The sequence below is a fragment of the Amblyomma mixtum genome, chromosome 3 (assembly GCF_055824585.1).
Source record: "Amblyomma mixtum isolate Tamu chromosome 3, ASM5582458v1, whole genome shotgun sequence".
In the NCBI taxonomy this organism is placed as follows: Eukaryota; Metazoa; Arthropoda; class Arachnida; order Ixodida; family Ixodidae; genus Amblyomma; species Amblyomma mixtum.
The window spans coordinates 20,791,271-20,807,358 of NC_143014.1; the positions used below are offsets into that span (position 1 = coordinate 20,791,271).

At 48.2% G+C, this 16,088-nt stretch overlaps 1 protein-coding gene across 2 annotated transcripts in view; it reads right to left on the reverse strand.

Annotated features, from left to right (window-relative positions):
* Window positions 1-284: 284 nt before the first annotated feature.
* LOC149349400 (uncharacterized) overlaps window positions 285-16,088 on the reverse strand; it is a 59,615-nt gene continuing 43,811 nt past the window's right edge. For both annotated transcript variants that reach the window (XM_089578296.1, XM_089578295.1), the window contains exon 2: window positions 285-11,499. In XM_089578296.1, coding sequence (XP_089434422.1) covers window positions 10,200-11,480 — 1,281 coding nt within the window. In that variant the 5' untranslated portion in view covers window positions 11,481-11,499 and the 3' untranslated portion in view covers window positions 285-10,199. The remainder of the gene's footprint in view (window positions 11,500-16,088) is intronic.

The window sequence follows — 16,088 nt, forward strand, 5'->3', positions numbered from 1 at the left end:
TTCACATTGTTTTTGATTGACTATATTAATGTATTTACTATTTTGCTTGTTTCTCACATTGTCTTTGATTGACTTCATAATTTGTTTACTGTTTTGCTTTGTCTAGCTTTCTTTCTAGTTTTTATTCCTTTTTTCTTCTTGTTTTTTTTTTGCCTTTTCTTATGTATGACCGTCGGACACTTGTATCCCCCCCCCCCTTATGTAATGTCCCCACGGGACCCTTAAGGACTAATAAATGATGATGGTGATGAAATGTGCAAAGGCATTGTAAGCACAACTTTCTGGCTTTTTTATAACGGCAGAACTTTATTAGACATTCTAATGTAACCTTCAAAAAATAAAAACAGCTTTCTTTTGCGACAGCTTGAAACGATAACGGCCAGTTTTATCGAGCAAAAACCATTCTCTACACAACCAGTGAAATAGCTGTCGCACCACCACATACAACACCAACAACAACAGGGTGACAACACCAAAGCCTAGCACTAACAAAGCCTAGCACTAATAAAATAGTGTAATGCTGCTCTATATATGCCAATTATTAACAACGCAGTTTGAAACAAACCAGGGCCAAAAGTTTAATAGAACACACAAACAGGCGGTGAGGAGCCCTTTTGCTGCTCCTGGGCTTTAAAACAGCTAAAAGATACGAAATTTAATGCTTGCATGGCAATACAGTTGCTTCCGCTATCAGTCCGAGGTGTGCTTTCAGGGAGCTGCGTCAAGCATATGCCACGGTGCATGCGCCAAGGCGAAGATGGTCTTCTACTTCAAAATCATAGATTCGCCGCGTAGCTGGGTTTCGCTGTCTTTTCAACACAAAGCACGATCCAGCACTAAGAAGTAGTTCTGATCCGTCGATTATGTCGAGTAGTACTGCTTTCCCGTCTAGTTTGTAAGAGATGCGTTAAGAGAAACACAACGCTGGCAATGGGATGTGCAGCCGCTAACACCGGCAATTGTCATGTCCCTTTTTGCTGGCAAAACATCCGAATCTAATGAAACTTGTCACGTTCCAGTGTCGATCGCGGCGACCGCCATCGGCAAGCGTTCAACGCGATCTTTCTACGCTGCGCATGCTTCATTAGGCACGACATTTATTCGACGCACTTGAGAACAACCGCTGTGCGGGGCATTCGTCACTACTCGCGTTGGTTTTGATGAGTCTACATTGAAGCTCAAAGCTCTTCTCCGTAGGCAGGACGCTTTTCTTATAATGTCTTCGGCATTAATATTGCCCGATTTAAGCACTAGTGCTAAGGGCTCTTTTTTTCTTTCAGCGCCCCAGCACGCAGAGCGGCTGGCATATCCAGCTCCATCTGCAGGAGAAATGTCACCAAAAAGTGTGCGAGCCCACCCAAACAGCCAAGAACACAGGGGCATGAACACCTTGGTGAGATCTGCAAATGCTACTGGCAGCATTTGGTACGCACTGCACCACGGTCAAGGCGCACACATACATTCCGGTTTACCATCACCATGTTCTAAACAGTTTCAGCCATACAGCTGCTGTCGCTAATTCGCACAGAATGGACACGCGATCGCAAATTTTTACGAACAGCGTTGGCTTCGTAAGCAGCCGTTCGTGTTCTTCAAAATATAAAGCCTCGCCACCTTCGTGACCCTGTCTCGGTGCGGCATCACTGTGGCGAACAAAGAAATAGACACAAATATCGTCCTAGGAAAAACTGCACAGCCATGGAGTCCTGCGTAGGTGCCTGCCTGCACTCGCGTCCTCCAGGGCACGACCCGGTACTCTCCCGCCGCACACGGCGCACACGGTATCTTCAGCCACTTTCCATTGCTCGGTTGCTTTGCGATGCGTTCTGCTGCTCGCACTTAGATGACGCAGGCTTGAACAACGCGAACAGTAAAGCACAGAACAAAATACACTAACGAAGCAGCCCTGTTCTCTGTTCGATAAAACCCTAGCTTCCACACAAGCAGCGATGCTTCTTCCACTATAAAAAAAAAGAGGCAAACTGCCACAAAATTTCTTCTGCACCAAGGTGTTAAACGTACTGTAAACAAACTTTAGGCGCACCCTTCAAGCACCGGTTGATGCTACCCTGTTACAGTAGTACTTTGAGGTGTGCTACATTACACAACTCTTCCGCAGCGCAGAAGGGACAAGGCGTCTCCCGGTCGGCGGCCCTTCACACGTTGAAGAGAGCGCCAGCAGTCCCACCGGGACACATCACCTGGACCGGCTTTGGCTTCGGGACACTTGACGAACGCGGAGCGCGGGACGCAAATCCTCTGCACCCTACTCCACGGCAATATTAAAGAGGGGGTGCTTGCGGCCCCTTGCACGGTTTTTGTACTTGAAGCATAATCCAACTTTGGCTGACCATTAGTGCTATTTTTCTGTGTTAAACGCACTTCTAACATGGGCACAAACTTAACGTAAATTACTCATCCTTCAGAGAGCTGATGGAATGAAGCTTGCGCTTTGACCTAAAGTCTGAAAGAACACCGATGGCCCACACTGCAGCGACAGTCAATCCCTTTAGCAAAGCAAACGACTTTACTGCAAAAGTAACGCAACCGGCATAACTTTCGGCTGTGAAATTCAGATCTTTTTTTGTGTGTGTAAAGCACGAAACCAACAGATAACCGGATTAAATATCCCAGCGACATTAGATATCCCCTTATTAAATGTATCTGTCACACTGGAAGATTTAATTTCATTCGAACCGAATCGCATTCGATGCATCTAATTAAACTTGGTCTCTCGGTGCCATACAGTAAAAAATAATTTCATTTCGCAAATGATGGCAATGACCAGCAGTGAATAAAAAATTAGAACAATTAAGGGACGTCAGAGGTGTTTGCAAATGTTGCGTAGTATTTTTAAAGCCGGTGAAACTATTCCTGTGGGCTTCAAATATTGTTACCGGCCATGCTGCAGCACTTCAGCCATCAAAAGCCGAGCAGAGTATAAAGTCAGTCATAAATCCGATAGATGCAAGCAAACAATATGGCTGACATGGCGGAGCGTGAAAGTGACATTCAAAAGGCGAAGCGCTCAGTCGCAGCGTTAAGTACTTCGTAGCTAAACGCTCGTGGAAGGCCAACCATCGCGGGCAGTCCCGCGCTGCGCACTGCTAAGACCGAGACTGATAGATATATCTACGACCGTGCGTGCAGTTTCACGCCAAATTTAACATTTTTAGGCAGAGTTCAGTAAACGAGTCTTAACTTTGGTGGAACGCACAATATTTTTTTCCGTTGCTTGATTCTGCTGCGCATATGGTGTACAGAGTATGCATTCGGCTTGAGATCGAATTCAAATGAGTTTCCCAGACTCATTCGATAGCGAACGTCACTCCAACCTAATGGCATTCAATGTTTTCATTTAGGAGCTGATTAATGGCTTCAGATGATAATGTCATTCGATTTGAATGACATTAAATTTTCTAGACAGTGGTATGTCTTATCAGCGACGACGTACACGTAGCGGCAATATGAACGGAAGCCCATTATTAGCATTCAACCAAAGATTACTCGACAAGTGCGAGCGGAAAGTGCACTTTATTCCTTTTTGCTAAGCTGTTTACGTGTGCACCAATAATACTGAAAACATATTTCAAACTTCATTGCAGAAAAAGACGACAAAATTGCTTCCTATATGCAAGCTGAGCGTTCCCTTTTTTACTGCAGCTAACTGTACTCTTCTTATGCGCCTGTGGTAGCAAGACACAAGCATCAACATTAAAAAATACTCGCTAGAGGGCTTCACTACACTGTGCCAGGCAATGAGTCGTTATCGGAAGGCATCCCAGAACATTCAAGCGGTTCTGTCTGACGTACTGGGCTGCGTGGTGCACATAGAATCACATCTTACACAATCGACATTTGGCACATGACCAGAGCGAGTGAAGAGGGAAAAGAAGGGCAAGGAGGTTAATCGAAATATGACCCCGGTTGGCTGTCACGCACTGAGAGAAGGATAAAGAAGGCAATTTGTGAAAATTGCAGGTTAGGCACAAAAAGTTGCTACAATATTGGCAGTATTGTAAGCAGTTAGAACTTTGGCCACGCAGCATCATTGATCGGCAGTTAACTCTCGAACTGGCCCGAAAAAAACAATAAAATCTGTAATGGCGATCTCGGGAGGAGCCGCAATGTTGTTTTGTCCATATGTTCCTTTCGGGAAACTGTTCATCATTGAATCGCAGGCGTAACCGTTGAAAGAGCGTTACCTTGGAAAAAGAAAAAAAAAGAAAAATTTTGAATATTAAAGCCTTGCTAGGTGAGCGACCCTGGATTTGAAGCCCCACATCAAACACAAATCGCCTGACATTCAAGAATCTCCAATAAGAAACAAATAGTTTAGTGTCACTTGGCACAGGAATAAAAGATGAGCAACTGAATACAAAGGCACATCAACAACATGCCAAATATGTGTGTTCGCGATGCCTTGGCCCTACTGCACAGTGGCCAGTCTGCAATAAGGCCAGCGTGCATCGCGTTCTACCAAGGATAATCAATGATATGAGAGATAGAGCAGCCTGTGATTAATAATTCCCTAACTTTGCATCGACGTTAACGTCGAGGGCCGAACTCAACCGAAGAAAAAAAAATTGGCTGGCAGTTTAGCATTGCTGAGCACGGAATATCATGCGAAACACGATTTTTTGCAGGTGGACACCACCGCCACGTACACAGCTCAAAGCGCGATCGGGGTGTCCACTCCCCCAGGGATCCGGTTATGCGCCTTTCCTTTACTCTTCTGACTCTCTCAGAGGCTTCACGGCCACCTTTTGGTTTTGTGGGATAGAAGGCTAATAGCGCTTTCGGACTCAAAAAAAACTACAATGAAGTGTTGTTAAACCATCCGGCTGCGCTGCGTTTTTGCATTCCTGGGCCCCAGTGCGCGTGCTGCAAGGTCCTCGCTGTGTCGCGGTCGTAAGAGATCACGTGCTCGAGAGCGCAAAGTTGGCAGCACCGGAAGTCGGGAGACAATGACGCGCTGGAACCACGAGCAACCTGCAGTGACGAAGCATTCACTGGACGACCTGAAACATCAGCCAGGGCACAAATGATGCTTCGCGTGCTGTGTCACTTTACTGTCATTCGTTTGGCACAAAAGGAAAATATATCGACACAATGTGACACAAGCCTTAGGCATGCCAGCTCCTTATTTATGATGTACACAACGAAAGGATGACATCCTGCGAAGATGTCTCCTGAGCGAAAGGACCTTGATTACGCACCGTTTCCATTGGTGGTTTTTCCATTTCGCGCTAGCACGCGACCAGTGCCCATCCTCAGAGCGCCAAATGCATTCGCGAATGGCTGTTCCTTTTAAATTGTAACAGACAGCTTAGAAACGACAAGCCTATTCATGACAGCCTCCGCGGTGCCGGCCGTCTTTCTCCCTCCCTTCTAGTAGCAGCTGCACGCCGGAGATGAGTTTTCGCCCATTACAAAGGGAAAAGAGCGCTGACATGATCAGGACGATATTACCTGGAGGAGCGCATTCACAGGAGGGAGTCTACTCACCACAGGCAATTGCGGGTCACACAAACATTTTGTGTGGACAATATTCCAAACATGAAAATTAAGTGGTATACATGAACCTGTCGTTCAGTGCACCCGGCAGCAGCAGAGGCTTGTGCAAGGTGAGAGGGACGCGGGGGGGGGGGGGGGGGGCACAGCTATTGTAGCCTGGTCAAGGTAGAGATAAAGGGTAGAGAGAGAGAGAACGGAATTTTAATGAGAGGAAAAGGAGGAGAGGTCGGCCAGTGGTAACACGGCCCTGGCCTGCTACACCACAAGGTAGAGATAAGCTTTCACTCTAGGTCAAGGGGGCGCGCACTTGCTAGAGAACGGCGCGAAAGGGGGCAAAAAGGTGGTAGGTTTCCTGCTGCCAGCTTTCAAAGCGCAAAAGTCATTCACTCATCCTCCGCGATCATTGTGAAGAACTACTTGGCATGACCCATTTTTCAGACCATTCACGGTATCGCAAGAAGCTCCGGTATACAGAAAAACGTCGCACGCTAAGTGAAGCGAAATTATAGGCTACAGCCTGGTCGGGATTCTGTGGCAGAAGTGTCCCGTTTTTGGAGCGCATCGTAACTGACACGGCGAAATTGAAATTCCGCAGCCCAGTATGAAACAACTTTTGTTCATTTTGGGGGGGTTCGCGCCAGTTTCTCCTAATCACCATCTCGCTAGGTGTGGTTTGGTTTTATGGGGTTTAACGTCCTAGAACCACTCAGGCTACGAGGAACAGCTTAGTGAAAGGCTCCGGATAATTTCGACCACCTGGGGTTCTTCAATGTGCACCGACATCACGCAGCACACGGGCGTCTAGCATTTCACCCCCATCGAAAGGCGACCGCTGGGATCGAAGCCGATTTCTTCGGGCCAGCAACCGAGCACCACTGAGCCACCGCGGCGGGTGCCACCTCGTTACGGTCCTACGCTGAATTTTCATCCCCAGTTAGGTTAACGCATTAAAAGCGCTGAGCAACACTCAGGTTTTATCAGCGCATCGCGTTTTGTTTGGAGTGCCGCATCTACGAGCTCACATGTTACGCAAGCGAGGTGGCCGAGTGGGTTCCATTAAAAGCGGCGCTGGGTGAATATGAGTTGACTTTTTCTGTCGTAAGCGCAGTTAGAATTAACTGATGTAATACTGCCTTAACAAATGTTCTAATGTAAAGCGAACAAGCCGTTTCTAGCACGTTTGCTTCCTGTCCAAATATATCATTTCGCAATAGCTACCAGTACCATCTAAAGTAGTTCAGACAAAAACAAGCAAAGGAGAACATAACCCAAAATAGCATTCACAGCCTTGCTGAGCAAAAGAAAGCAGCAGGAGATGCAAAATGATCAAGGCATGTCAGGGGAAATGGCTGTCGAACAGTGTAATAATGGCGCAAGCACTAACCGAAAGTATACTGAGAAAGTGCATCGCTGTCCAGGCAGCCGCTACTGATGCCATGCGCTAGAAAGCAATGCATCGGAGCGAACAGATTTCCATCGTGCGCACACACATAGGCTGCAGGTTCGCTGCGTGCCGTCTGGGTGACACGTGGCGTCTGTCCATCGGTGGCGTTCGCCTTTGATGTGGTACAGGCGTGGGCAGAAATAAATGTATCTCGCTCTTCGGAGTCATTTCGCTCTCGCCTGGCATAAATTCGCACTGTACCCACACACGACTCTATCATGCTCTCGCACAGGGTCGCGTACGCGCGTACTACATCTTCCGGCTAGGAGGCGTTCAGCACATTTGGAAAGTGTGTCACCGCGCCGTGACATGCTGCCACTAGAGCTGTGAAGTATGCAGATGGCATTAAGAGCTCCTAGCGATGTCGTCCCCCACAAATCCTACCAACCGAGCGAGTCGGGTGGGCATAGCGGGAAGGCACACTGGGCAAAGGCTATACCAGCGTTTGTACCCTTTGTTCTGGGCGAGGCATCACAGGCGCATACAACAAATCATGTCCACAGAGTGCACCCCGACAAAATGAAGATCCTTTAGTAACTGAAAAGATGGCATATCGCAAACTTCCCATAGCAGTCACTTGACTGCTCTCAGAGATGCCTTTAACGAAATGCGTATTTTCACAGAGCTTATCTCGGGTTCAATTTCCATTTTCCGGTTCAGGTGCGCGGGAAAAACTGCAATGTTGTCATATTGCCATTTTCGTAAAATTCATTTGACTTCTGAAAATTTCAAAAATTTAGAGACTCACAGCTATGAAATGTAGATAAACAAAGGCTCTCACTTTCTCATTCAAAAAATGTTCGGAAATTGAAGAATTTCAAAGTAGTAAAATTTAGCTTTCACAGCCCTCATAGTTCCGTGATGAAAACAGATATGCACATCCTATAAAATACACATGTTACAGCGTTCAAGGCACAAAGCTTGCATTTTATATTACTGTACCTGAAATTGCTATGTGAATGGCGTGAATTTTTCAAAACCAGATTCGTAATATAGTGCCGGAACACATTTATTATGCTTCCTTTGCCCGCTTCAAAGACTCTAGAAGATTGTTTGCAGCGCTTCTTAACTGCTATCATCTCCTAGCTACATAGTTCCAAGCTATAAATTCACACACTAAATTTGTATTTGTATGAATAAAATGGGTACCGTGGTCTAAACTATGCAGAAATCCCAGCATGCTGGCACGCAAGAACGAGCGAGCCAGGCCTGGAGTGCCCCAGGGGATATCCGCTCGCAACTGTGAACAGACGCACTGCGCCGATATGGTGACGCGCATAATTTGTCCTATCGGAGCATTTGGACCTTCGCGCTTTCTTGTAGACACAACACAGAGCATCTACACCTGTCGAGCAACTGCTGACAAGCATTTTGTGTGTCAAAGATGCCCCAGCTCTTCCAATGATAGACAGAGAGAGACTGAAGAGAGCTATCAAAAGTAAGCAGGAGCCGACAAAATTACCTAAATCTATTTTTGCCCATGTTTTTCATGTACAGCATCTTACCAACTCTATTGCCTGCACGCAGCATCATTCATTCAAAGATTATTTTTTATGTGTCTTGGCTACGCTTGACGACCTCCATACCCCACCTCGGTTGTTCCAGGATATAGCTACACAGGATACACCCGCCGCGAGTTAGCCTCGGCGATGCGACGGTGAGGCATCCAGCGGATCGCCCGAAGTGCGTGGCGCAAGAACAAGGCCCGGGAGGTAGTTATTCACGTGGCGTCATCCACAAAGGGCGCTAGTGCCCGGCGCGGCATTCGCCATGTTGGCGGTCGCATGCGGCCACCGCAGCCAGCCGCAGCATTTAACTCCCTGGTTATGTGTGAAATGTGAGTGTATTTCACGCCTCGTAGCAGATAATTTCTGTCCGCTCCTTAAAGCCCTGTGACTGAGTGGATACGCTACGAAATGCGCGAAACAGAAAACAGCGGGCACGCTGAAAAGGTTGCAGTCGGTGAAAGCGACCACCCGCTGGAATGCGGAGGCGCCGGCGTGGTGTGCGACTGTTGCCGCGCGTTGAATTCACCGACATAGAGGCCTGGCTCGTGCACAGCTCAATTCTGCCGATAGGCTAAGAAATTAAAGCGTACAAATCTCCGACAGGGTGCAATTCCTTGACAAGCTGGCAAGCCCAAGAGCCATGCTGAGGGTGCCGACGGCCGAAGTGCCATTTTTGGAGAGGTGAGTAATTCGACTTCTCTGTTATTGTCATTTGTCATCTCTATCTGCTGAAAGTAACCTGTTACTACTGAATCTAGCGGAATCACTGCGCATCGCGTTGCTGCGAACCAGCCCACATTCCAGGTCTTGTGCATTCGAAGCAGCGCTACGTTGCTACAATCAAAACTGAAAAACACTCTCGCTGGGTCTGCCACTCGCTCTGTGAGCGCATGACAGTATTTTTTCGACTGTTCTGTCGCATAATTAAGGCAGCTATGACCATTTGCCTTTATGCTGAAACACCGTCTGCGTAGCTTAAAACCAGTTCGCGAGTGTGAGTTTCTGCGGCGTCAGTTTTGTAATTCGGGCAATTAATCTTGTGCTGTTTATCGATGATGTGTCCTGAATGAGTAGCAGGCAGTTATCAACTGACATGAAAAGCAGCAGGTCGTGTACTCTCCTGTGTGCAGTGCAGCCGGCCAGTTTTGCTGCCGAGTTATGGCTCATAGGGTGGCCGCTTAGCTGAAACACTGAACAGGCAGCTCGATTATATCATGGCACAGAAGAATTCTGCTGCAAACTTCATGCTCACAAAGCGTTCCACAAAGAAAAGCGGACGTTGACGCATTTAATAACGAGAAAAAATGTTACGGATCACTAATAATATAGGCCGAGTACGTCACGGTGTACTTGACACTGCGCAAACTGGCATGAAACGACCATCAACATGGCGCGCTAGCCGTGACGACGCTCGCGCTGTCTGGTAGCGCGGCCCCAGTGAATACCTCCTATATGTTGCACCTACAGTGAGAAGCGCGTGCAGGGCGCATAGAGACTGCCTTAGAACAGCAATCATGACACGTGCAGCACAGCTAAACATCATGGCTGTGCGCGCCTTACGACGTTCAGTGGGCGTTCCACGGCATTGTCGCAAGGGGCCGCGGCGGAGCACGCAGACCTTCGTTGAACCTCGTAATGCCTCCTTATCCGCCGCCACGTGCACTGTGGCTTCATTGGTGAGGTACCATGGCATCGTGGGTTCGATTCCGGCTCTGCGAGGCGGCGACCGTTCACGCCCTCGAGTTGCTACGCAGCTTGCGGTCGCCTCCGGACGCACCAGAGACGCGCCGCAGCTGCCGGTACTGGCAGGCGTCCACGCTGAGGCGAGTGCTAAGGTGCCAGACGCGGAACAGGTAGGGCGTTCCGAGCGTCGGCAGGAAGGCGATGAGCACGGCGAATGCGAACGACAGGTCGAAGTGGACGCTGTGCTCCGGCCCTTCATGTACCACGTGCACGATGAGGCGAAGCACGTTGAGCGGCAGCAGGCAGACGGCGTACACGGTGACCATCATCATGACGGTGTTCTGGGTGCGACGCTCCTTCATCCAGTCGACTGAGTCCTCGGGCGACTTGTAGAAGGCTGCTGACGAACCACGGCACGCCTCGGAGCGAGAGCACGAGTCCCGCGTCGCGACGGGAAACGTGGCGCATGAGCGCGTGCTGTGCACCGACTCGGGCACCATGGACGAGGCCAGAGAGCAGACGGACGCTTCTTCGCCGCCGTTGCTCTCTCGCCGAGCGTGCAGGGCGAGAGACTGCGACGTCTCCTGGGCCTTGATCTCGACGCTCACCTTCACGTGGAGGTAGATGACCAGCGCGACGGGCAGCGCATACAGGACAATGAACAGGCCGCGGATGTACTCCTCGATGTTCTCCGTCAGGTTGATGGCGCAGATGCCCGTTCCCTGGAACTGCTGGCCCAAGTACTGCTCCAGGCCGATGAACTTGGTGTAGGCCGCATACGGCAGCGTTAGGATTCCGGCTACCAGGCATACGCCGAGAAGGCAGAGCAGGGGTGGTATCTGGCGCTTCATCGGGTTCATGGCGTACCGGTACCGGTCGCAGGCAATCGCCACGAACGTCAGGAGGGTCAGGTAGAAGGGAAAGTCCTGCACAATGGGCGACGCAAAGCACAGGAAGCTTCCAAAGACCCAGTTGTGGAGGAAGAGGATGACGAGGGAGATAGGCATCACGACGAGCAGCTTGAAAATGTCGTTGAGAGCATTTGCGAAAAGGTAGACACACACGGTTTCACGCGGCCGCTTCTCGCGATATATATGCAGCACCATCCAGCAGTTAGCGATGAGAGACGACACGAAGAGGGACCCGTACAGCACCAGGAACAGCGGATACGACGAGCGGAAGGTGCGCCGCAGTTGAGGCTTGCTAAATTCTGATGTGTCGTTCTGAAACTTCAGCATGAAGTGCATGATGTAGCCGATGTACTTGTCTGGGATCTGCTGAATGTTTAGCTGGTTGGAAGGTTCCTCCTCAACACTTGTGTTGGCCATCTTCGAACAACAGCAACACCTGCAAATAAAAACAAGCAGTCGTAGTTTAGTTACGCGCAATAACCGCAATGGCCGAAATTATGACAAAATATTTCATCATGAAAATCGCCGAAATTGTGACCGGCACTAAATGCTTCTTAGCATGTCGCCAAACCACATACTATGAATTAACAGACAGTTCCAGTGTAACGTGGCATTTACTGGCTGCTGTGTACTCATTGCCAGTACTGTTCGCTGATACCGTCCTCCCCACAGCTCCAGTTTTATACTCCGTTTCATACATAGCTGTCAACGCTGCCAAAGGTACGAAAGTAGTCCGCTGCAAAAAACAAGCAAAATGTATCCGTCCGCCTCGGACGACGACACCAGATAAGTACTTGGGCGTTCCGCTCGATGCGTACCGTGACAGCGAACAGTATTGGACAGGGCAGGTCAAAGAGATACGGGAGAGAGCGGATAAGTGGAAAGGGATGACCTTGTCCATTTTTGCCAGACCCACTGTTTGCAACCTGTTCTTCATCAGCAGGCTCTGGTACGTCATGCAGGTGTTGCACTGTTCACGGTTAAGCATTCAAAAGCTGCACAGAATTTTCGCCGTCTTCATCTGGTCGTCTGACTGGGAGCGCTGCAGCCGGACCAACCTGTTCAGACGGGTACAGGAAGGTGGGCTGGGACTGGGCCATTTGTTTCTTCGACAGCTGGTGAATCGTTTCTTGTTTTTTTTGGGACACAAGAGACCCGTTATTGCGCACCGTATGCCAAGTTAGGCTGCGGCGCCTGCTGCCGGAGTACGTAGTCGGAACTGCTGAGGTTTACAGTAGGGTCAGCTGTTTTTACCGGGAAATGTTGCCAGTGTAAGGTTTCTTTCCGCGCGGTTTTCGAATGACTTTCTGTCCACTGTGAAACGAAAGAAACTGTACCGTGCTTTGTGCGATGTAGTTTTCCCCGTGCCCTTGTACAGGGCCTTGTACAGTGGAGGCCCAGGCAAAGATGTTTTAAAGAGAGTGATAAAAATGCAGGTGCCGCCAGGAACAAAAACCTTCTTTTTTAAGCTGCACACCGGAACCTTACCGGTTAAAAAATTTTTAGAGGTAAAGGAATTCTTTTTATCCTGGGGATCTCACTGTTTGATTTGCAGGAAGCCGGAAACAACAGACCATGTTTTTATACACTGTTGGGAAGGGGTTTATTTTTGGGATGTGTTGCAGCGAACCTTAAAGAAAGAATTTCCGCTAGACCCGTACGGCATTCGGTACTTATCTGTTGAAAATGAGGATGGGGTGCCTTTCGACTTAATAATGCTGACAGGCCTCCACTGTATATGGCGCTCCAGAATGGTAGGCTACCATTGTGACCGAGACGCAAGACCTGCCAGGATTTACTTTCGCGAAAATATGAACATGTTTCTGGCCATTCAGAGGGCCGCTGCGGACCCTCCGGAGTGGCTCTCAAAACTAAAGCCGCTCTGTACATTGCCTGAATTTTAATTAGACGAAGCCAGATTCATGCTGGCTGACCACAAGTCGTATGTACATAGCGTTTATTGTGTTTTGTTGATTGTTTGTTTTGTCCAATTTTCTTTGCAAAAGCCAGGCAATAAAGAAAAAGAAGCGTCGTGGCTGAGTGGTACGAAGCGCGCGCCTGTGTGTTCATTTTACAAAGGGCCTAGGTTCGACTCCCGGCCTGGCTGGTTTTTTTTTCATTTATTTTTTATTTTTCATATAATTATCATTAGATAGAAAGTCGAAACTGTCAAACTCTAATGCCTACTTTGAAAAACACTGCGCTATTTCCTTGCGCTGCTTACTTGTTTCGAAGGGAAAAAGCAGTGTAGTGTATTGGCGACGGACGTGATTGCGAAGTGCTGTTCTCGGGCGTTCAGTGACTCTTTTGCATGCGGCACACAATGAATCATTAATTGTGTGGTGATAGAATTCAGTGCGGCGTCGATTATTCCGAGCAGCCTCGGCTAGCGGCAACCCGGCATTGATCGGCGTACTCAGCGGCTTTAACGTGAGCGACGTCTGATTCGGGAAGTCTCCACTTTTGAGCTGTTGTCACAAGGAAATTTCTTTGAAGCGCTTCCTATCGTAGTAATGTTTTGTATTAGATGTAGGATTCGGTGTGTTATGAGTGTGAGCTAGTGCGGTGAGATGGGGATTGTTGAAAGCTGTGTATTTGGGCCGTGAGCAGAGATTCCGTTGCGCAGGTCATCGAACGCAACAAGTGGTGTTGTATACAGGGTCTGTTCTGAAAGTAGTAGGACTCATTTTTTTAAAGAAAATTATTCAAGAGTATAGTAAAAATGATTGGAATTTTTCAAGGTAGCAAGCACCCTTCCGCACCTACACGCTGCTGCCAGTTTTGAGTTTACCAGTTTTCGTACGCCTCCAGGAACGCCTGAACCGAAATGCTGTTTAGCTCTCTCGTCACGGCCTGTTGAACCGCCTCTACCGATCCGGGACGTTTCCCCTTGAGCGTCGATTTTATTCTCGGGAATAGAAAAAAGTCTGGCGGGGCCAAGTCGGGGCTGTAGGGGGGCTGAGGCAGCGTTGCCGCCTTGTGCTGGGCAAAAAATCGGGGTCCTCCTTCACATGATGCAGAAGATCCTTCAGGTTGGCCTTTTCCTCCTCTAACAACACTCCCGGCACCAACTTCGCGCACGCTTTCCTCATAGATAAGTTCTCTGTCACGATCTCAAAAACTTGGGTTTGAGGAATGCTCAAGTCATCAACAATCATTCTGATACTCATTCTACGATCACTGTCAAGTAAATGTTTCACTCTCTACACATTTTCGTTGGTCTTGCTGGTCGAAGGGCGTCTGGAGCGGTCGTCGTCTTCCACTCTTTCCTGACCTTCTCGGAACAGCTTGTGCCACTCAAAAAAGACCTGATCTACCCATGGCAGCGTCACTGTAGGCCTCCTTAACCATGTTGTGAGTCTCTTTGCCCGTTTTACCAAGATTTACTCAAAATTTGATCGCGTATCGCGGATCCAGTAAACGCTCCACGATTCTGCGTGACGAGACGTTTCGACAGGGGTTCACAGTACAAGCGACCTCCTCTCTTCAACGGCCGAGAGCCGACTGCCGAATTTCCCCAGCATTCCCAATATCCCCCTTCAACGATCCTGCACGCGCAGACCGCCTCTCGTCCGCCCGTTCGCCGAGGAAAAAACCAGTCCTACTTTCAGAACAGACCCTGTATTAGCGCACTTGCCGCTGCAGTTGACATTGTTATTGTGAGAAGCCGTCGACGAGGTTCCGTGGTTCCTGAATAGGGCGCACAAAGAGGTTGACGAAGCTCGCTGTTCGTTCTCCACACAGTAGCTCGTCATCGCCCTCTCGCGGTAACAGTATAAGCGAGTAAAAATTCGGGCTTCTTACACACCAATGAGATGTAAGCGCAGCTTGAGTGAACGTTGTGGCTGGCATTTAATTGTTGACATCCGCTTTCATGTTTTTAATCTTTGTAAATATCATCTTTGTAACTAAAGTTGTCTATTTGCTCGATCGTAATCTACTATCGTTGTTTGTCACTGCTGCCACAACTCACAAGAGTGTAGAAACTGGTGCTGTAGGTTATGGAATGGTATACAGGGTGTTTCACCTAAGACTTTCTGCAATTTTTAAAAATAAGCTTTTTGAATTAGATGCGCGCTTTTTCTGGCATAGCATTGTCAGTGGTTTAGTACATCATAATGCAGCTAAGACGGGCTAACTATCAGGCTTGTTAACCAATATTTAATAGTTAACTTTTAAGCTATTACCGTTGGGCTCCTTAATTATTGAGAGGCATGTAGCCCACCGTAAGTGATGTCCATATCCGTTTTTAGAATTTCGAGAACGCGATTATCCTCGGCGCTGTGGCCCAACAAATTTTGGCTATTTCGACGAGTTACGTGCACTGGAGAGGTTGCTTTGCCTGCAAGCTTCTCAAACCGCATGTATTTTGGCGCGATGTAGGCGAAATTTGTTGGGCCACAGCGCCGAGGATAATCGCGTTCTCGAAGTTCTAAAAACGGATATGGACATTACTTGCGGTGGGCTGCATGCCTCTGAATAATTAAGGAGCCCAACGGTAATAGTTTAAAAGTTAACTATTAAATATTGGTTAACAAGCCTGCTAGTTAGCACGTCTTAGCTGCATTATGATGTACTACACCACTGACAATGCTATGCCAGAAAAAGCGCGCATCTAATTCAAATAGCTTATTTTTAAAAATTGCAGAAAGTCTTAGGTGAAACACCCTGTATATAACATTTGCTACGCGTATCATGTGAGTGGCCTACAGCGGTTGTACGGTCGGTGATTTTTACAGAAAACAGAACAGCGCACCAGATCTCGGAGGAAGGAAATGCTTCAGGTGAACCACTCAAGCAGACGACATGACCGGCCGGCCTGCGCGGACGGCCTAGCTGCGAAAACCTGATACAGGAGGGACAGGAAAAAAACCCAAAAAACTAAGCCACTCTGTTTTGTAGAACATAAAAAAGCAATCTTTTTGCAAAATAAAACACCGTTATTATTATACTGCAATATCAATCAACATTTACTTTAATTTTGAGTTCATTCGATTTTTACTTTGGACGCACTACATTACGATG